This window comes from Ornithodoros turicata, chromosome 1, assembly GCF_037126465.1.
Source record: "Ornithodoros turicata isolate Travis chromosome 1, ASM3712646v1, whole genome shotgun sequence".
In the NCBI taxonomy this organism is placed as follows: Eukaryota; Metazoa; Arthropoda; class Arachnida; order Ixodida; family Argasidae; genus Ornithodoros; species Ornithodoros turicata.
Window position 1 is genome coordinate 76612069 of NC_088201.1, and position 21699 is coordinate 76633767.

The 21699-nt window shown below is 47.4% G+C and overlaps 1 protein-coding gene across 1 annotated transcript in view; it reads right to left on the bottom strand.

Annotated features, from left to right (window-relative positions):
- LOC135401115 (uncharacterized) overlaps positions 1-11775 on the bottom strand; it is a 39388-nt gene extending 27613 nt beyond the window's left edge. Inside the window, exons 1-2 of the mRNA XM_064633315.1 lie at positions 11543-11775; positions 10221-10330 (exon numbers count right to left, since the gene is read on the bottom strand). Of these exons, the coding sequence (XP_064489385.1) occupies positions 10221-10330; positions 11543-11666 (234 nt within the window). The 5' untranslated portion in view covers positions 11667-11775. The remainder of the gene's footprint in view (positions 1-10220; positions 10331-11542) is intronic.
- Positions 11776-21699: the final 9924 nt, after the last annotated feature.

Genomic DNA, 21699 nt, shown 5'->3' on the forward strand with positions numbered 1-21699 from the left:
AATATACAGCATTTAAATACCGTAACTATACTACCATAAATACTGTGAGGAAAATCTCATCTGGAATTACAGAAGTAACGATGATCATAACAACAAATCAGCAACGAACAATAGCATTTATTTGTTAGATTATCATGGCAATTTTAATATTAGAAGTTTCTCGAATATTGCATCTTAGGCATCTTCTGTTCGGCCGTACAATCAGATTCGCAAAGGAGAAGAGCATCTCCACAGGTGCATGCAACAGTGAAAAACTTGCCATCTAAAATTTTTTGTCGCATGCGCGTGGTAGCGCAAACATGGCATAACTGCGCCCCAAACTCTATCTTCTTCCCGAAAGGTCAAATGGAGGACAACTTTAAGATATGAGTCAGTATATACTGTATTTAGGAGTATATACAAAGTATTTACAAGAATAAATACCCAAAAATTGGTATTTAAATATAATTATAAATACATTTTTCAAGTCTGTATTGAAATACAAAATATAAATACATGTATTTATATTTTAAATAGTATTTTAATTTCAATGTATTTAAATACTGCCCATCCCTGCCCGAGGCAGACCCGACTCCCGATGCTACGGTGGACACGATTGTCAGTGCCTTCCTGTCCGTTTGGGTCGCCCGCTATGGCCACAACGGACACGGGTCGCCAATTTGAAACCAAACTGTTCAATGACTTGCTCCAGCTCCTAGGCGTTCGGCGGAACAAAACCACAGCTTACCACCCTTCGAGAAAAAGGGTTCATCGAGGGCTTACATCGACAGATCAAGATCCCATTGCTGGCCGAACCCACCACCTAGGCCTATAGCATTCCTTTGGTGCTGCTGGGCTTGGACTCTGCTGCGAAGACTGACCGCCCTCCATGTCTGGCGAGTTCATCGCTCCAACTTCCTCTTCGACCAACACAGACTCCTGCCACGCGCTGCTCCGGAGCACTTACCGCGGTCTTCGTCCCACTCTCACACGCACCTCCTCGGTCCCCACACCGTTAGTCCTCCCCGAAAGGGGGGTCGGACTCGCTCAAGAAAGCGTGACCATAAGGGACCTGCCATCCGTTGGTCATGGAAGGCGTTGTCTTCCGTTGGCTGCTTCATTCCGCTAAACCTGACGTCCTCGTTTTCCTAAATTCATCACTTGCTCTCTAAATTTGGCGTACTATGTGGGTATCCCGTATGTACGTATTTGTTAAACAAATAAGCCATGAATATTTTCCCACTACATCACGAAACTGGACAGACCAGCGCATGGAATGGCGAGTGGTTTCGTTTTTGCCATTTCCGGTTCCTGTTGGTGGCATGAAGATGAGGGTTTGCTGTGTGAATTCATGTTTGGATTATAGTTGTCTTCGGAAATACATGCTTACATTTGTTACGATGGCTAATGATTTATTGATATCGCTCACAAAGCATACAAACGTCACTTCAACACGTCATAGGCGGTATACATCTTCATCTGTGTTGGTGGGAAGCAAAGGGTTGGGGTGTCGCAGATAATCTCATAGATAAAATATGATTTACGCTTGACAACAACAACTTTATTAGGAGATGACGAATGGGGAGTTTCATCGCCAGGGGCGATACTCTACCCTATTGCTGGTGGTGATGCGGGGAATGAAATAATGAGCCCCTTCACAATAAGGATCGAAGTCCAATGGTATCCAGAAAGGTGAAGAGAGCTTTGAGGGAGAGCGTTGGTGGGCTGGATATGGCCAGGGACCAAGCAATTTTGCGAGAGAGAGGGGGCGAGAGTCTAGCTCGTTAAGGGATCCGGAGAGTACGGTCCGGGAACGTCGGTAGTGTTTGCAATATAGAAGAATATTCTCTAGATCTTGTACAGCACCGCAGTGACTGCATTGGGGAAAGTCAACTTGACTCAAGTGGTACCGCCACTGCGCTGTAAAAGCCACATCAAGGCATGCGGAAAGCGAGCGCTGAATCAACTCTGCTCAGCATGGCGGGCGGGGAGAATGTCAGCGGTCCATTGGCGGGAAGCCAGAGGAGTCACAAGACGGAACGACGATCTCCTCTCAGCAGCGCAATACGCGTCCGTCTCCGAGACGAGATAGCTGCTTCTGCGGCGCTGTCGGCCTGATCGTTCCCTTCGACACCGCAATGGGCTGGAACCCATTGGAGAACAAGCCTGTGCCCTGCTTCGTAGACAAGGTTGTAAGCCATTAACACATCCAACACCAATGGTGCTCGGATGCCAGAATATTCAATTGGTTGCAGCGCAGATGTAGAGTCAGTGAACACGACCCATTGCCGTGGGGTAAAATCAACGATGTGCTGCAGAAAGAAAAGTATGGCATAGAGTTCCAAAGCTGTAGATGTGGTTTGATGCGAAAGGCGTCGTCCTTGAACTACGCATTCGGACGGGATGGCGAATGCCGAGGCGGACCTTCCATTTCGAGATGCGCCATCGGTGTATGCTGCGGCTAATCTGTCGCTACACTCTTAAACCCGTACCTTTTATTGTAACTTTTAGAAACATGTAACTTCTATATAGACGTAGATTTCGAGATTTCTTATAGGTTACACCACTGTAACGTATATTTAGAGGTTAAAAGCGACCAAGGTCATGTCTTTACAACACGAATAGAAGTTACATCTCGGAAAAAACAAAAACAGCTTGTTGTAACTTATAAATGTACCCTCTGCTCCGGCACTGTAACTTCTAAGCGAAATCTCCAACGATAATTTCTTTGTTAGTTTCTTATCGTTCATGTTCTTATCGTTTGTTTTCCTTCTATTTTTCAGCATGCCGCGTTTCAGCCTCCCATTCGAGACGACAGTTGAGAATCTACGCTGTTATTTTTTATCTGTTTCAGCGTCACCTATACGTCGACTACATGTTATCAATGCTGTATGAACACAGATTATAAGCTCGCAGTCTGGAATACTGATAGTATGTTTCTTTCTAAAGGGTGGAAAACCATTGTCAATGCCGCAACCACCAAGATTTCCGATTTCGCTGCGTAGCCGAGCCTGGTCTATGTCTATCCACACTGAGAGCGGTTGCCTTGAAACGCTTAACGCTCGTCGTCCGTCCGTTAACAAGTGTAATCTGTTTTAATCAGTGGTTTTCCTCGCGTTTATCATAGTATCGTCAGGAACAACGGAAAAGCTAGATGTCTCTAGCAAACAAGGATATTTTCGGTGTTCTCAGGGGAAAGTGTAGTGAGTGCGAAGATTGCAAAGAATATATAACCGAAAACGAACGTCACCACCGCAGCCCTAATTCACACACTTCATACACTGGGTAAGTGTACGTTTTGTGCTAGGTACGTGCGTTATTTTGATAGCAAGAGCTCTTAGCGCATGTTTGTTGTGATTATGGCAAGCGTTTTGCGGTCCTGCATATGAACGCCACTTACGCTTGCTACTTTTCTGCTCTTACTTGGTCGCCAAGTCAATACACCGGCGCGCATTTTGCGAGCTGCGGATATATGCATCAAGATATATAATTCGCAGCTTCCTACTCGTTGTATTCTTACGATATTCTAAGACTCAATCGCGGAGTGAACGCCTTCCTGCATTTATGCTGCTTTGTACCTTGTGCTTTGTACCGATTTGAATGGTTCCGTAATTGTTACTCTCATTGCCCAAACGTTTGTTCCCAGGATCCCACATGCAGGTTCACATATACCGTCACCAGCGCAATGCAGTACCTCACAAACTCGTCCCAGAGCGCCTCCAACGCTGATAACGCAGTAATGTAGTGTCTCCTGCGTTACTGTACACTCATATTCCTCAAGGTTGTGTGCGTTTTATGTAATACTGTATTGCCATTTGCGCTCGCCTCTGCAACACGAATGTGGAATAAATTTTTTTCTGCTGCAATTCTCCATTTCGTTGGGTCTGTTCAGCTTAGCAAACATAGGTCAGTTGTTTTGACTCGCTGGCTTCCTCGCACTTTTATGCATTGCTTCTCACTTAGAAGATAGTTCTTTTTTCCACATACCTATGGTAAAGCGATCATGGTTCCTCCTCACATTAGAATCTCACTTGTGCACAATGTGTCACCTCTAGCTATACTTCTGTTTTTGTAATATACATATGTTCAAGATCTCCTTTTCTGCGGGTTCATTTTGGTACCTTGGTGTGTTCTGTAAATGTCTGTCCATATCCCACGCACGGGGTGTTTGTTTTTATTCGCATCACACCAGCGCTCATTTGACAGGTGGGTTACGTTAATTTTCGCAAATTAACCCATCCGTAGTTACAAACATCTCCGACATTTCCTGACGCATGTGTCTGTAACTACGGACCGATTAATTAGCAAAAATTCACATAACCCACATGCCAAATGAGCGCTACTCTGTTGCGAATAAAAATGAACATCCTGTACACTCTAAATCGTTTTACACCTTAAAGGGTGTAAATCAAAATGTTCATGGCGCACACCTTTTAAGGTGTATTTTAACACCCTCATGGTAATTGGGGTGTAAACGGTGTAACGCTGAATAAAACTGCTGGGTTCGTGGCAATATGCTGGTAACTGTGTATTCACAATTACCAGCATATTGCATATAATCACACTGAGGTCCATATATGTATGCACATCAAGGTGATTAAATGTATGTTAACATGCACAACCGACAAACAGACAATCATGTATGGCATGGCAGCTGTATATAGCATTTCGTGAAATTGTAGACCTTCTCATGAGCAGGCACCTCCCCCCATGTGCATGTTAATTACTTAGAACGTTGCATCTATTCGTTTCTTCAAGGATTTGCAGTGTGGTACCCACAAATATCTAACCCCGTAAAAAGCATTACATTGTTCATTAACCACGACTCATCAGGATGTTTGGTGCTCTCCTAGCTCTATGGTGTGTGCGTTTCGAAGGGAAACACTAGCATTTTAAAGATGTTGCTAGAAAAACTCGAAATTTTAAGAACGTAACCCTTTCATTAGCAAGAAGACATACATTTTATCAAATGTATGTGTGGTGGCAACCCTTCATCAGAAATGCCACATCTACTGATGGTTCCAAGGAGATACTACTTCAACATTCCCCAGAAGCAATTCATAGTTACATTCATGACTCTGATATTCACGCAGAATCGATAGTCTGTGTGAAAAGTGCAGTTGGTAATGATAACGCATTTCCTGTTGGCTGTGTTGTTGCAAAAGAACCTTCCGAGGAGGACTTACCCGTGTTCGTTGAGATTGCAGGCATATATGTTATTAACTCTGATACCATTTTTCTCATACAAATATTAACTGCAGTTGAGTATGATGAGCACTGTCATGTATTTGTTCTGTCTTGCAATGAGGAGCAACATGTTTTAAGAAATTTAAGCACTATCTCAACAGATCTTCTAAATCTGCATATATTACCTGATGGTAGACGTGTTGTAAATCCACGCCATACACTTTTGTAATGTAATTTCCCGTTCCCTGTTGTTGTATATATTTACTTTTGTTCATGTGAAGGAAAATAAACATACTCCCTTTATACACCCAGGCGACACACTTATGACCATATTTCACCTGAGGGTGTAGTACACCATCGTTACACCCTCAGGAACTTCCAAAACAAAGTTGTAGGGTGTGGAAGGGGTGTGATCTTTGTTAGTACACCTATTTTACACATTTAAAGGTGTGAAACGATTTAGAGTGTATAAAAAGCCGCGCGTTGGCGTACCCTTTACGGGCAGGTGCTGGATTGAAGGCCGTAACCTCTAATTAGTGGGTTTCCTTGTAACTTTTATAAAAGGGGTCGCTCAGAGGGTACCTGGTAGCTTCTGAAATAGAGGGTAAAATATTGCGATTTTTTACCCTTTACTAAAGGGTACGGAGTTAAGAGTGTATAGCGTGTTTTCGTCTACACCCTTCACGATAGCCAATGCCGCGAGAGGATTCTTTTGTTGGGGCGCATCCTTCAGGGCTCGAATTGTACTCCAGATCTCTGTGGCCGGGTCAAACGGTGATAGGTGTTGACAAAACTTACGCCAACGCTTCCAGTCTTCTTTCTTAAGGGAGAACGGAAGCGAAATTTGTCAATTGTAAAAAATGGTCCGAACAAGGTGTAAATCTTACGTAGGATTGTGGTGACACTAGTATTCTGCGAGTACGCTGTACGGATGGGCATATTTTTGACGATTACGAGCACGCTGGGCCGCCCACCCGACACGCCCATAGAGCGCACCCGTTGCCGCAAAGCATTGCGGGAAAATCTGAGGAGCGCGTGACGTCAAATATCTCTCGAGCTCCATGTGCGGCTGCCAGGTGAACGGGATAAACACGGCGAATTCCAAACAACGGCTCAAGATGTTCGATTCGGAGATCTCGTGGAAGACTAAAGGCGATACATCCGATGAGAAATTGGTTCATACCTATGCTTCTTCGTCTCCGTCCTTTCCCCGTAGCGGGAATCAAACGTACGCCGAAACGCCAAGTGGAGGTAAAGATTTGTTTTCGTGAAAATACAGAAGGGGCTGCACCTTCTTTCAGCCTGATGTACTTCGTTGACAATCGAAGGCTAATGAGCATCTTTGAATCTGTTTCGAACCATTCGTCAACAATATGTCTGCGCTCTACTTGTCCTGTTTCACCTGTCTGCAAGTAGGCATAGACGGATTCGCGGCGAGAATACGTTTCCTGTCTTTCGGAAACAATTGAAATATGACAGTCATCAAAAAAGTTAGGCATCGAGTCGCCAATGGCCAATACGGCCACGGAAGCAACCACGGACTGGTAGAGCACGGTTGTTCTGAAACATATCCTGGCCGAACGCAAGGTAAAAGACAGCCAGCAATGCAAGCAGCAAGACACTCAACCCTAGTGAGAATAAGGTCATCTTCCTTCGGATGGATTTTGGGGGCCAGCCTCGGTAGTGTTGTCTTTGTAATAAACGTCACTCGATGTTTGACGCTGTGTTTGTGCTGCCTATCCGTGTGTCGTTCAGGCAAGGAACACTATGTCCTCGCGTTGCCGAAAGGAAGTCGGCAACATGCTGTAGCACAGCCAGGAAAGACTTCACAAACATGTACAATTTTTCTTGTCGCGAAAATCAATTTCCGATCGCAAAACAATCGCGAAATGAAAGTCAGTAAATCCAACAGGAGAGACAACATGCGTCACTTCCGTGGTCTGCTGTGGCGTCGTTGCGACGCTCACCAGGGGCTCAGAGCGCTCCGCGGCCGAATTTTATATCGCGATTATGGCGGCATTTCAACTGATATACGTAAATAATTTTGTACACATCGCAATATGAGGCAAACAGCTTTGCAGCTTATTTTCCCCCGCTTCTGTCGTACTTTAAGTTCTCGTGTAAGTTTGGCTTTCATCCGGCAGTATGCCCCCCCCCCCCCCCCCCCTACTCCGTCCAGCTCCGTCCGTTTTGCTTCCGCGCTTGCTGTAGAGTAACGTTCGTGTTGTCCCTAAGCAGACAATCAAAAAGCGACGGTGTCTGATAAAGCAAGTTTATTTGTCCTCGCGAACTGTTTCGTAGAAGTTAGAGTACATATCTTTTCACGTTTTGTAACAGGCTTCGCTGGAGCTTTAGGTGCTTCGACATCGAAGAGCAGTTCAAAAGCCAATTGCAGTTCGCGCACCCTGAATGTACAGGTGTACAGTTTTCGAAAACAGCTGGGCCAGGTGTGGCGTTGTTGCCGATGGCTCCGGAAGCACTAAAAAATATAACAAAAACAATATTGATGGTGCGTAACTCTGAACGAAAATCACTGTTATGAATAGGCAATCGATGTTGATTTCGTACTTGAATACCAAAGCACACGTTGTCACAAATGTTCGTAGATAACAGTGAATGAACGGCTCCGACGTGCATGAGGGGCAACTAGCATAACCACACATAATTTGATTAGCGGCATATCCGAAACGAACAAGTTACGGCAACGCACTGCACTATGAAACGCCGCTAACGTACAGAGTGACTCGTAAATGTTGTACGTAATATACTTAACACGATAGACCTGCATTACTTCCTTCGGTAACAAAAAGTAACCAAACTTGTCTTACCGTTCACCTGCGGGACATCGGAAAGAGTGCAGACTTCCTCACGAACGATTTCTGCGTCCTTTGGAGGTGCAGGGATTCCCTGTCATGTTCGTCTTCCCGCTGTTGTGATGATCAGCTGGACGTGTCATTCCGTTTGCACATTAGCAGTTCGCCACAATCTAAATCTAAAGCATTCAAAACCCTCCGGCTGGAACATTCAAAAAGCGTGGCTGGACATGACTCCTGCGTCGTTTTTCTTTTCTCTCTTTTTTTGTTCTTTCTCCTCCGCTCGACCGACCGTCCGGATCCTCGCTCCTCAATCAAATGACTCTCGCCCAATCAGCGCGTAGGGAGACTGGCCCCAGTTCTAGGAGACCAATGAGCACCCAAGTAGAGCCCTGCACCATCCGCGGATGGAAGCGGATATCCGCAATATATTTGCGGATTCGGATGAAAATTTAGCACTTTCTGCGGTGTGCGGTTCGGATGCGGATGGCTCGAGGTCGGATGCGGATCGGATGTGGATACGAAGGCAGCGGATCGGTAGCGGATCGGATGCGGATATACCGCGTGCTGTCATTTTTCAACCCGCAATTTATTTGTCTTGCGCGCCGACAGCCGACAGCGAGCGCACGCTCTGGTTCACCTTTGTCCATGCACGGCGCCAAGACGGGAGAGGAGGCATTCAGGCGTCTCGAACCGCGCGAGCGCCGACGAGGTAGCGTTCCACGCGTTCCAGAAGACTCTCCATATCGCGTTTGTTGAAAGGTTTACCTTTGCTAGTCGTCATGACTGAGTCCTTCCGTGACAGCATGGAGGCATCCGAAATTATACCAACATGCTTCCGGCGGTCTTTATGCGTCTTTCGAAACGTGCGGATTTTTGCGGATCGGATGCGGATGGTGCGTTTTGCTCAGCGGATCGGATGCGGATGTAAACGGTTGTGTATGGTGCGGATGCGGATCGGATGCGGATAACGTGTGCGCGGATGCGGGTCGGATGCGGATGCCAAAAACCTCATCCGCGCAGGGCTCTACACCCAAGTATTTACACGTATATTTCGCAGCCAATTAGGGATATTTAGATCAGCTGCGCCAGTAGCGACAATATTTTCGGATAGGTGTGTTTCGCTTTAGAGCCGGCGGCTGGCCTCACCACGACGAACAAACGCTTATGAGCATGTGCATGACCTTGAGGCGCCGGAGAGGATTATCTCCGTCTTCATTAGAATGGCGCAGTATGGGGACGACAAAAGTGGGAACAGTGGGGGCACCTAACGAACGGCGCGAGCTCATCGGCCCCACTCCGGACCGGTTTTGTTCTTTTGCGCAACCCACGTTTTTTGACGCGCTCCGAGCGTGGTTCGCCGGAGAACCGCTAGGGTACGACGCGTATGTGAAAGAGGTTCATTGGTCGAATTAATGACTGCTGTGCACTGAGTTCGTAAGGGAGGATCGCGATATTCCCGGTTTCGAAATTCACGGTCGCGAAACAAGGATAATCAATGAGAATGCTCTATTGTTTCTTAAGATGATATGCCCTGTTTAGAAATCCGATATCACCATTTAACCACTCAAATTCAGTGGTCTTCGATGTCTGAAGCTACTCCGCCCGGCTGAGCGAAAATAAACTCCTTGTCCTTGTTTGCCAAGTCGTTTTAGCGAACGATTGCCACATTTTAGCGGCTGTTAGGGCGTACACGACGGAACAGCATATTAGTTTATTATCAGGTGAGTCCAAATTCGGTATTTGCATCTTTATGTCCATGTTAGTCCTAGTTCCCTGTTGGCATTTTCCCGCGGGCGAGTGTGACTTTTATAGTCAGATAACGCTTATTTACAGTAGCCTATTTTGCAACGGGGATTTCGAAGTGAAGTAAACTTCCCACGTAAACCATCCGGCTGAATGCGTAAAGCAGCGAGCATCAACATGAGAGCGGTTACCAAATCTCGACGCCGCCCAAGCTCTTTCGAACCAGTGCGCGGTGTATGTAAAATACATGTCGCACTTCTGCCTTCATTCGCATTGTTTGTGCAACGAAATGTTTCGCTCGCGTTGGTTGTTCGTGTAGCCAACCGCAGTGCAGCGCCATCGGACTGCACGCAAATGCCATCAACAAGAATCGCGCCACAGGAAAGTAACATTCCTGAACTGGTGCAGGAACGCGTTAGTACCGCTATGTTCAGTTGCGATACATCTTGAGACGGGTGCTAGAACTCTTTGGGACGAGGTTTAGTTCTAGCTTACCTTGGGACTCTTGCCTGTCTTGAATGTTCCCTGGCAGACGTTGCAACGATCGACATTGCGCCCCTTCAGCCATCGGGCCAGGCAGGTTTTATGGTTGGCACCGATAAAGCCTGCGACAACAGGAGATAAACATCATTGTGGAACGTGTGCATGCACTTCACCGCTCCTTGCTAAGCATAATCTCGAATGATATCGTTATCTTCCCTTATTTGTTGAAAACGGGAGGCGTACGCCTTTTTTTTTGTGACAATTATGAACAGCATAAGTGTAAAAAAAAAGGCGTACGCCTCCCGTTTTCAACAAGTCAGGGAAGATAAGGATTAGGGAAGGCTAGGAGCGTGCTATGCGGTGAAATTCATTTTTAAGATTGTGATCCGAAAGTCACACGTATCTGAACATCCATGGTATTTAGGGTTGAGAACGTGCTATCCGAATGTTCTGGTCGGGAAACGTTACTCAGAATGCGCCTTTTTGTGGCGATTATGCGGAACGTAATTGTAGCAGAAAAGGCGTATACGGCACCTGTTTTCAACAAATCAGGGGAGAGAACGATGTCATTCGAGATTATGATTTGTTAGGAGGTGAAGTAAATGTCATTCTCATTTAATGCACCAAGTCCGGATGCCCAGCCATTCTCAGATTCAGTCGTTACTTCAATTGACGTTGGTGGTGAAATAGCATGCTGTCCAAGGCGTGGCCCCCCTCAGAAAAATCTTGGACCTTCCTCTGCATGCGAGATTGCTCGCATGCACTGCACAGCTCGGGATCTGGCAGGAAAAAGTTGCCACGAAATGACCACCCGAATTTTCCGTAAGAAAATATTGAGTATGTCGAGATTTGTTACCGGTGTAGTACCGTATCGGGACCACTCGGTTTTAAAAATCAGTGAAAGCGTTTGAAAGGTAAATATTGCATAGAAGTGAAAGAAGGTCATATACTGAATCTAAAAATATCAAAATTATAAAATTGTGTGGTCTAGAACCTTCTTTATATGCACTTTAACAAAACCATCCGAAGAACTTGTACGCATGAGCACAAACATGGCAATGCTAAGCCTAACGGATTCGGAAGTTGCCATCTTGCAAAAGGTAGGATCGTTGGGTTGGGTTATTTCTGCGCACTTTAGTGAGGTTAGATCAGTTCGGGTTTGACAGGTCCCCCCTCTCCAGGCGCGCACTAAGCGGTGCGGGCATGATCCTCTGCCGCCGGTTGGATCCTGGAAACCTCAGTGACTCGAATGATATCGTCCTTAATGGCATTACGTTTCGGTGTTCAAAAGGCGAAACCCATTCACTGGAGCAGTGCGGATATTATCCCCTTACCTTTGCAGTCACAAAGGGAAACGAGAGCATCAGCCGGGTAGGAGCAGACACCGCAGATGTGCTCTTCTTTAGAGGCCACCAGGGCCTGCTTAGAGCACCTGCCAGTCGCACCTGAAGTGGTCATCCTCGTTCTACGATCGTCCTGTTCTTCCACAACTCTCGAATGATATGCACGCGTACACCTTGGGACGATGTTGATGACAGTGTTCCTGATGGCATGGTGTTGACAAAGTAATTCTGATTAATTATCCAGTTAAATTAAAATATCACGCTGAATAGTGTCTGCAATGTGGTACGTACTGGCACTCCACAGCAGGGAAATGCGTTTGGTTCCAGCTGCTAGTCAAAACATGATTTTCCAATTAAATGGTACCATTATGATTTAACAGTTTTGACACTGCAAGCGAACTGAAACGTCGAAGTGGTAGCCTTAGACGACAGAATAGAGAGCACCAGAGTAAACAGAAATACGTCAGAAACTCAGAATGGAACCTGGGTCCTGGCTTGTGACCAGCGGCCATGTTCATGTCATAAGTGGGGCTAAATTATAAACGTAACGCAGGAAATCGGTGGGGGGGGGGGGGGGGGCAAAGGGGACGGCCCTGCCTGAATAAAATGAAATCGACCTATATCAAGTTAATTGGAGTCATTGAAAATGTCATTTCATGTCATGTCATGAAAATGTCATGGAGTCATTGACGCGTGCCGAACGAGTGTTTTCTACGGTGGTCATAGCCAGCAAGACGAAGCATCTCACATTGTTAATGCAGAGTTTTTGAGTTTGCAGAGTGGCTTTCATTTTATTGCCAAAACGCCGCATGAACAATGTGAGAGACTTCGTCTTCCTGGTTATGACCACCATATTACTGCTACACGTGCTATGACAATAGTATGAATATGGTGAGCTATAGCAGTGTTTCCCAAACTTTTGGCGGTGACGGACCCCCGGAAGCGATGAGAACCAATTCACGGACCCCCCCCCCCCCCCCCCCCCCCCCCCCACAGCGTCACAGCCAGTGCATAACCAGCAACCTCGTCAGCTGCTGCGTGCTTTCGATACAGCTTCAGAAATGATTCTGGACTGGTTTCTTCTTGTTGTTTGTATGTGTATGACGCGGACAAACGTGCATTGCAGGACTTTTCTATCAGAAATTAGAAGCTAGCCGTTGAAGCATGCTTGTAGCAATTTTGGAAGGTCTGGCTGATTGGAAGTCGGGCGGCATGTACGAGCGCGTGTTTGTGGGGACGAAAATCCTCACTGAAATGTGAGAGGCGGTCGCGGACCCCCACGGACACTCTCGCGGACCCCCAGGGGTCCGCGGACCACACTTTGGGAAACACTGAGCTATAGTATGAATAGTATCACCATATCAATAGATAAAAAAAGAAAAAGAATTATTCTGGTGCTTTGTGGTGTTAACACTAGGCTCTTGTGGTGTTTGTAATGTTCACATCAAATTGTCTGGTGCGACACCAGGGCGATTCCGGTGGTGCCGGGTTCACCTGATGTGCACACTACACTTCAATGCTGTTGTTGATGTCCACATCAGAGTGGTCTACTATGGCACCAGACCTAAACAAACCATTCGTCACTCAAAACTGACGCCAGTGGCTTTGGCATTGTAGGGGTACTGCTACAAGATGTGGATGGACATCTCACACCAGTGTTATTTATCGGCAGGACCTTTACTGAAGCAGAGAACAACTAAAACTACACGTTGCAAGAATTGGAGTGCGTGGCTGTGGTTTGGGCAGTAGACAAGTTCAGATCGTATATGAAATTCACCTCCTTTGAGGTGCTACTGTTATCGTGCAACCTTGGCGTGGATGTTTAAAACTGAACAGACATTAGAGTTGTCGGTGGGTGCTACGACTGCATGGGTTTAATTGCACAATTAAGCGCCGTAGAGGTCAAGAAAACATGCCAGCTTATGCCCTCGTTAGGTTTTCTGCGTCTAGCGAAGAACCGGCCATGCAAAGTTTAGCAGAGGACTGGCTCCCAATTGAAATGGAGGAGCACCAGCACCCTGTTTGCTTTGATGCCGCGGCATCCATTGACCTCATTGACACATCCGTCATCACTGACAGTGCAAAACTTGCAGCAGGTGTTACGATGCCTCGAATGTGGGGTACCACATGACAACCCCAAAGAAAAGAAGAAAGTGGCCGACCTGGCGAAGGACAGTGACATCGCAACGAACAGTGTTTTAATGTACATAGTCGGCCAGCGAAGTGTGGCTTGGCCTCCCTTGCAGCTGAGGGATTTGGTCCAGAAAATGGAGCATGATCACCACCTGAGCGGCCATGTCGAATTCTTCAAAACCTTGAAACGCATTCAAGGCCATTTTACCTGGTTAGGTATGTGGTCGGATACATCACGCTACGTGAGAGGATGCCAGCAGTGTCAAGCCTTCAAACCTCGTCGAAAAAAGCCAAGGGGGCTAATGGACAGTTCTTGGGCTACAGGGCCCATGCAGGAGCTATAAGTGTCGACCTTATTGGCCCATTGCCTATTACGACAAGGAAAAACAAATACATCATAGTCGTGCTTTACAAGTTCACGAAATTCACCGAACTCCCCTCTTTACGTGCCCCAACCTCGAAAAATTTCATTGAAAAGATGTTTGAAGTATATTCTGCCGACACGGAGTGCCTTGCTCGATTTCTACTTTCAACCTTTTGTCAGCAAACTCTGGAAGGCGGTACTCCAACATTGGGGCATCGAAACACAGTCCCATATCGACCTGCCGGCCAGACGGGTGAACGCCACAACGTAACCGTGAAGCAATGTATTACAGGTTACTGTTCATCCCACCGTGACTAGACAAGACGCTGCCTGAGGTGGCATTAGCAATACGCACTTCGGACAGCGTCGTGGCTGGCTACACACCTGCATTCCTATGGTATGGGCATGAGCTACGCATGCGCTGGAACCATCGCCAACAGACCTCCGACGCCGAAATACGTCCCTCAACACACAGGCAGCAGCACAGGACCCTGGTAAGTGGCCAGCGCCCTGACACTGGTAAACGAGCATCACATTTTAGAGAAGGCACACACTGGTATTAAAACCATTTACGCCTTGTTTCTGTGTCGCAATTCCTGGTCGTGTCACGCTAGTACAGAATGTGTGCAGATAGACCTATGTGGCATTTGCACACGTAACTCGTTGTCTACTTACCTGACGAACTTCCAGTAGCGCACGACGACTCATTTATGCGTGCGAAAACTTCAAAATAATCATGGAAGACTTACTAAGCGTAAAAGAATAAGCAGAGCGCGAAAACGTTAGCTTCCATGCATTAGAATAGGGCAACATGGCAGTCTGAGGAGCGTTGTATACAACCGCAGGGGCGCGATCGATCCAGAAACAGAAATGGAGTTCCACAGCGAAGCTCGTTCCCGCTGTGAGAAATTCGTAACCGCGGAAGTCTGTCAGGTTGCAAGATAGAACATCGAATTCTGATTTTGGCGGCAGTTTCCAAAGCAATCAGCCAGATTTGTTGAAACATCGACCCCTCCAAGTGAAACTCAAATAACTCGGGAAATGTTAGTAGCATGACAGGTGTCAAGAAATGCTATGACTGAGTGTTCTCTTATGGTCTCTGTGCATTTTTAGGAAGAGTGCGTTGTGATTTTCGTAAAATATTGACGTTTCTTTTCTTTCCTTTTTTTTTTATTTGTTGACGCAGCCTCTGCATATCTTTTGGGCGGCCCCGAAAAGGGCCGTTGTTTTTGCACCGCCTGTGGGCGGTCTGCCTAGCACACGATGTGATGGCCTCTTGTTCCGATGCATTTGTGGAGGCGTTCACGGTATTCGACGAATACCCTTGACAGGATTTCAATGTCAAGTGACCGGATAACGTCCTCCATTCTGGCCTTAAGCTGACGTAGGCTTGATACGTGTGTGCTGTACACTTTTGATTTTACATACCCTCCACAAAAAGAAAAAAAAATGCAGGGGGTGAGGTCTGGCGACCTGGCAGGCCAAGGCATTGTTGGGGAGCCTCGCTCCATCAACCTTCCCAGGAATGTCTGGGAATGTCTCCGTCAACCAGTCCCTGATCTCTGTCGCAAAATGGGGAGGTGCGCCATCCTGCATGAATATGCAAACTTTCTCCTGCATGTGAAGGGATACTAATTCGGGCAGGAGTTCCCTCTACAGCATCGTGAGGTAATTCTGCCCCATCACTGTACCATCGAAGAAAAAGGGTCCAACGATGCCATCCCGCCACAGACCGCAAGAGACTCGTCTTCGGGGACTGCACCGGCTGTTCCAAAACCAAGTTGGAATTCTTTCGCGACCAGTACCGGCAATTATGTCTGCTCACGTGGCCGTTTCAGTGGAACGTCGCCTCATCACTAAATAGTAAAAACTGAAGGTGGAGTGGGTTGGCCGTTGCAGAAGTGTACTTCGTGCGTACACTGTTAAAACAGAACTTCACCACATAGCACGTTCCTAGCCAACCATCATACCGAATGATATCATTCTGTGTCATGATTTGTTCAAAACAGGGGAGAGGCGCCTATCTGGGACAAGATAATCTGTCCCAGATAGGCGCCTCCTCCCATTTTCAACAAATCCATGCACCGAATGATATCATTCGGTGTGATGGTTGGCTAGGAGCGTGCAATGTGGTGAAGTTCTGTTTTAACAGTGTAGTCTTCCTCGTTCATCGCGTGGACTAACTGAATCTTGTGTGGACAGCAGGAATGAGACTTCAATGCCCTCCGTACCGCTGTGGTCGAAACACTGAAAAGTCTCGCGGCTCTTCTCACAAACATGTGAGGGGCGACATCAAACGATCCTACCTTCGCACTCTCTAGTTCGTTTGTGGCAATCACGTTTCGGTAAAACGGGCTTTTAAACGGGAACTGGCCCTGAGGGCCAGTCCTGACTTGGCGACGCCCGACGCGACGTCGTGAGCGGTTGCCGGAAACAGACGCCCATTTCCGGCGTTGGGAGAGGAGAGACATTGAGCGAAAAAACTTACACGACGTCGGCGAGAGTTGCCGAGAGCGATATACTGGCGACCAATAAGGTTACACAGAAAGGCCACGCCTCCTGATTTCTCGTCTGCTTTGGACGACGGAATGCCACTGTGGTGCGAACATGAAAATCGTGCACCAGCTCCCGTGGCGCAGCGGTAACGCGTGCGCTTGGAGACTGGGAGGTCCGCGGTTCGAATCCGCGGGCCGGCTGTGCCGTCTGGGGTTTTTCCTGGGTTTCCCTCAGATGTGTAATAGGCGTATGCCGGCACAGTTCCCCTGAAGTCGGCCCATGGACGCAGCTATCCTCCCCCCGAGCGGATTCCGCTCGGTCTTCCACTTCACCCTTTCCTCTCCTCCTCTCCACCACCTTTCCCTTCCCGAGAAACATGCCGCCTAATCAGGCAGGCAGACCTCTCGGGTTCCTCCCAACGACACTCCTCCTCCTCCTGAAAATCGTGCGCTCTGACGGAGGAAATGCACGCTCACGACGTGGCGTCGGGCGCCGCCGAGTGAGAATTGGCCCTAATGCATGGAAGCCGACGTTTCCGCGCTCTGTCTCTTTCTCTTATTATTATTATTTTTTTTTTACGCTGAGTATGCCTTCCATGATTTTTTGTATATTTCGCATGCATAAATGAGGCATCGAGCGCTGCCGGTAGTTCGTCAGGTAAGTATACAACGAGTTACGTGTGAAAGTTCCTTATCTATGCACACACCCTGGACATCGTCCCAACGTTCAGTGATGGTCGCTTGGACCGACCACCCCATATAATAGCATCACACCATCGTCCCGTGAAAATGGAACTTATGGTGCAGGCCCTGCTGGCAACGACGGAATTTCTTTTTCCATTGTGAAACATCTATGTATCAAACACCGGCCGGCCTTATTGAATCTCGTAAATACATGCCTCCAATATGCATGGATCCCCCAACCTGGAAGGTTGCGCGAATTGTGACTGCTAAGAAACTTCCTTCAAATTGTCTTACGCTGGACAATATCAGACCCTTCATCTGCCCTCTGCAAGACTGTAGAGCTTATCGCCGACTGTGTTTTCACGCAAAATCCTGGGATACTCTTAGCGTGCATCAAATATGTTGTAGTCGTCACTGCTCTATTTGGCTCGCTCATACAAACATTGACAGTCAGATTCGCCTTACGTGGGATGGGGCACCTTCTCTGCACTTGTTACCTTGGATCTATCTCTCCACGTGAGTCTGCTGTACTCGCATTCCCGTTAGATGAGGCGGACTCTATCGACTAAAGGGTGGGGCTGAAGTCTGTCCGTCAGGTCAGCTGAAGTATCTGGGTGTATGGTACGATGACGCTGTGAGCTCATCCCACCACATTAATTACTTGAACGCAAAGACATCGAAAGCTCTCATCATCCTTCGTCCATGAGCCCTCGAATTAGTATGCGCAGAACAGCTAAGCTTTACGTTTATAAACTGTACGTCCGCTGTATTTACAGTTTGGCTGTGTCCCCTTCTTCTCCCTGGCTGGCAGTTAAGCAAGCTCTGCATCTTAGAGGGACGGGCTCTGCGACTCGGCTTCGCTCTTCCCAGATGCACGACAAACGATGCGCTTCTCTGTGAGGCCCGCTTACCTTCACTGAAAGAACGGTCCAGTTGGTGACTGTGTGCTGCTTACTATCGCAAAGACGACATCCCATTGTTTTTGGGGAATGATGAGTCCATCAGAGACTGTCGCCCTTGGCTAGAACGCCGGTAGCAGCGTAGAAACGCGCCTCAGCTACTTTTCGCCTAACAGCTCCTCGCGCCACTGAAGATCAGATGGCAACATCTCATTGAGTTTGACGAGCAACTTACAACACAGAACTGTGCACCATAGGACTTCGATCCTTATTGTGAAGGGGCTCATTATTTCATTATTTACCTCACCACCAGCAATGGGGTTGAGTATCCCCTTGGCGATGAAGCTCCCCATTCATCATCTCGAAATAAAGTTGTCCGGCAGAAAGAGAGACATTAAGACATGTTAAGAAAGACAACAATATCCGGCAGAAAGTGATGTAACATGGGACAAGACGTATTTCAGTTATGCACACCGTTAGGCGGCCGTAATAAACATCTGATGACTGATATCAGGGGTGGAAGTGGTGTGAGGACTTTTGGAGCTACAATTGGAGCAGCAAAAATCTGCTTCTGGAGCAGATATGGAGCAGGAAAAATGACATTTTGGAGCACATATTCCGGAATTTGGAGCAGAAACGTCTGGAACGCAGACTGGTTCCTTGAAAATTGGACTCCGCACATTGTCATATACTGCCAGATATACCATGAATCATGAGAAGCTAACCATTTTCTTAATGTAAACATTAAAATATCAGTGTACAAAATTTTATAGACTAGCTAGCATGACTAGTTAAAACGTACACACTCGTGAAAACTAACACATATTTCGTTGACTAGTCTGCATGACTATCTAAAACGTACAAACACACTAGTGAAAACTAGTACATATTTTTTGGACCAGCTGGCTTGATTAGTTGACAACGGGTGAAAACTAGTACAGGATAAAACTTTCAGCACTGCCTGAAAGCAGTCACAATACACAATTAGACGAACGTTTTACTTTCACTGTTGCCTGAGGAGTGCCATGTGCAGTGCTTACATTGGTACAGTTATCCATAGTTTGATGTTCCTCGTGCAGCGCTGAGAGTATAACGTTCGTCTGATCCCCTCCTTTTCTTGCTCCGCGTGTTATTCTCAATCTCTTGAATGCGCTGGAGAAACTCTGGAAATTTTGCGTTCGTGTCCTTCAGTAGAACGCTTGTGCTCTCTACCGTCACCATGTCCTTTGGCTTGCCGCCTTGGCTGACCAGTGACTGGACATTGAATGGACATTTTGGGCAGCCTCAGCAGTCCGCGTTCTCTGTTTCGTTTCTTCTCGTTACAGGCGCTCTTTGTATGCTTTGTAGTAGTTTGGGAAACGACGTACGAAAGTTTCTTCCTTCCGCACTGAATGGGGGAAACATGGTCGGGAAAATCTCCGTTGCGACGTCTCCCCACGTGTAAGGGGCGGAGTTCGCAATCACCTAAAGTACGAAAACAGTGTCTGCTTTTAACGTACTTCCCTGTACGTCAGCTCTGGCCTCAAAAGCGTTCAGGTCCTTGCTTCGGCACTTGAAGAACGCCACTCTCGGTGTCTGTGCTTCTTTGCTTTGTCCGCGTGTTTCTTTGATGCTGCATGACGCGTGACAGCCGAACCACCAGCGTGCACGATATGGCCATACTGCATAAAGTGCAGCAAGCATGATGATGATGATCTTGGGACCATTCCCTTTGTATCGGGCGGACTCAGCAGCTCGTAACTGCGAGTCCTGGTCAGGACTAATCTACCGTAGATTTTAGTGGAGGGCTCTGGGATTACTTCTTCCCCACTAATATTCCAGTCTTTTCTTAGTGATGTTCACACACTCGTCGGTTTATTTTCCACAAGGTTGGCAGCGCAACGAAGTGAGGTCACCATATTAGTCTATCATTTTGAAGATGTCATCGTTGAATTTCGTGTTTCTTTCTGAAATGTACATGGGCCCTCGTCCCGTGATTCTGAGAAAAAACAAGAAGAAGAAAAAAAAAAGTCAGCAGTGACTTTTGCCTATCGTTGCTTTTGCTCACCGTTGCACAGTGTGCCGGCACCACCTAAAAGACGACAAAGGCAACAAGAACCGCAAAAGGGAAAAGTGCCGCTGCCGCGCACCCCATCAGAGATAAGCCTAATGAGCCTGACCGGCGTCCTGACCGACCTGAAAATAAACCAAATTGTAATACGAAGGGAACCCAGAGACAGAGACAGAAACCAAATTGTGTCGGATTGGCTGACTTTGGATTTTGTTGGATATGAAGAGAGCTTTGTGGACGGGTTGATCGTGGGGCGGATACGGATATGGATGCTCTTGGCTCCCTTTTTGCAGTGTTACCAGAGTGGTACGGACCTCGGGGGTAGTTTGGCGCATGAAAAGCAGCGGGGCGCAGAATGGCGCAGCACTCCCACCCCTGTGATATGCATCATACATTTGTCTGCTTACCTTTTATTCCGGCGTTCGTCTATGGCTCGAACATCGGTGCATGTCTAGTTTAGCGGCGCCACTCGATTTCAAACTTCTAATCTACATACCTGCATAGAATTTTGCATGGTGCATCGTAATCCAAAACAATCAAGCGGCGGTCGGTTCCACGAATTCCTCCAGAGATCAGTTTCCCCGGGAAAGTTTCGACAGCGGCGACCATGTCATCTCCATGCGCCCATTGTTTACGTATGACAGCTTACGCACACCTCGCACTCTTCCCAGCATGCATTTCGCCTGTTCCCTCTCGCTCGTTGCCAAGAATGCACAATGAAAGCACTAGATCTCGACGGGTATCATTTGTGGTACTCCTACGCATCAGCCATAGAGCTTGGCTTCCCTCACTAAACGAAGTATAGTGAGGTTGGGTTAGGCCAGGTCAGTACATATTAAACGCGGGGGGGGGTCCGGGGGGGGCGGTAGCCCCCCCCCCCCCCGCAGTTGTTCGAGACTGTGCTGACAGAAGACAGTGCCAATTTTGGCGCGGAGCAATTGCGTGAGGAGGAGGCCGACTGTCGTCCGATAGCGGAGTTGCTGTGCGTCTTAGCAACGAACAGGCGAAAGGCATGCTGGGAAGAGTGCAAGGTGTGCGTAAGCTGTCATAGGTAAACAATGGGCGCATGGAGATGACATGGTCGCCGCTGCCGAAACTTTCCAGGGGAAACTGATCTCTGGAGGAATTTGTGGAACCGACCGCCGCTTGATTATTCTGGATTACGATGCACCATGCAAAATCCCATCCAGGTATGTAGATTAGAAGTTTGAAATCGAGTGGCGCCGCTAAACTAGACATGCACCCGAACATCTTTGAAATCCACGAAACGAAATCATCGCCCGCCCACATGGACGCCAGCTGCACAACGGTCAGACGGGTCGGAGCCTCGGAGGAAACGAACGCGAGCCAATCCACCGGTTAAATGAGTCTCAGCCAATCATAATCGAGAAAGATCGCGTAAGGAACCAGAGCCAATGAAAAGCACATTGACGGAATTTGGCGGGAAATGCCAATGGCGACACTATTTTCGCAGCGGAGAAACCCGCTCACTGTGCCTCCCCTGGTGGTGGTAATATGGTGAT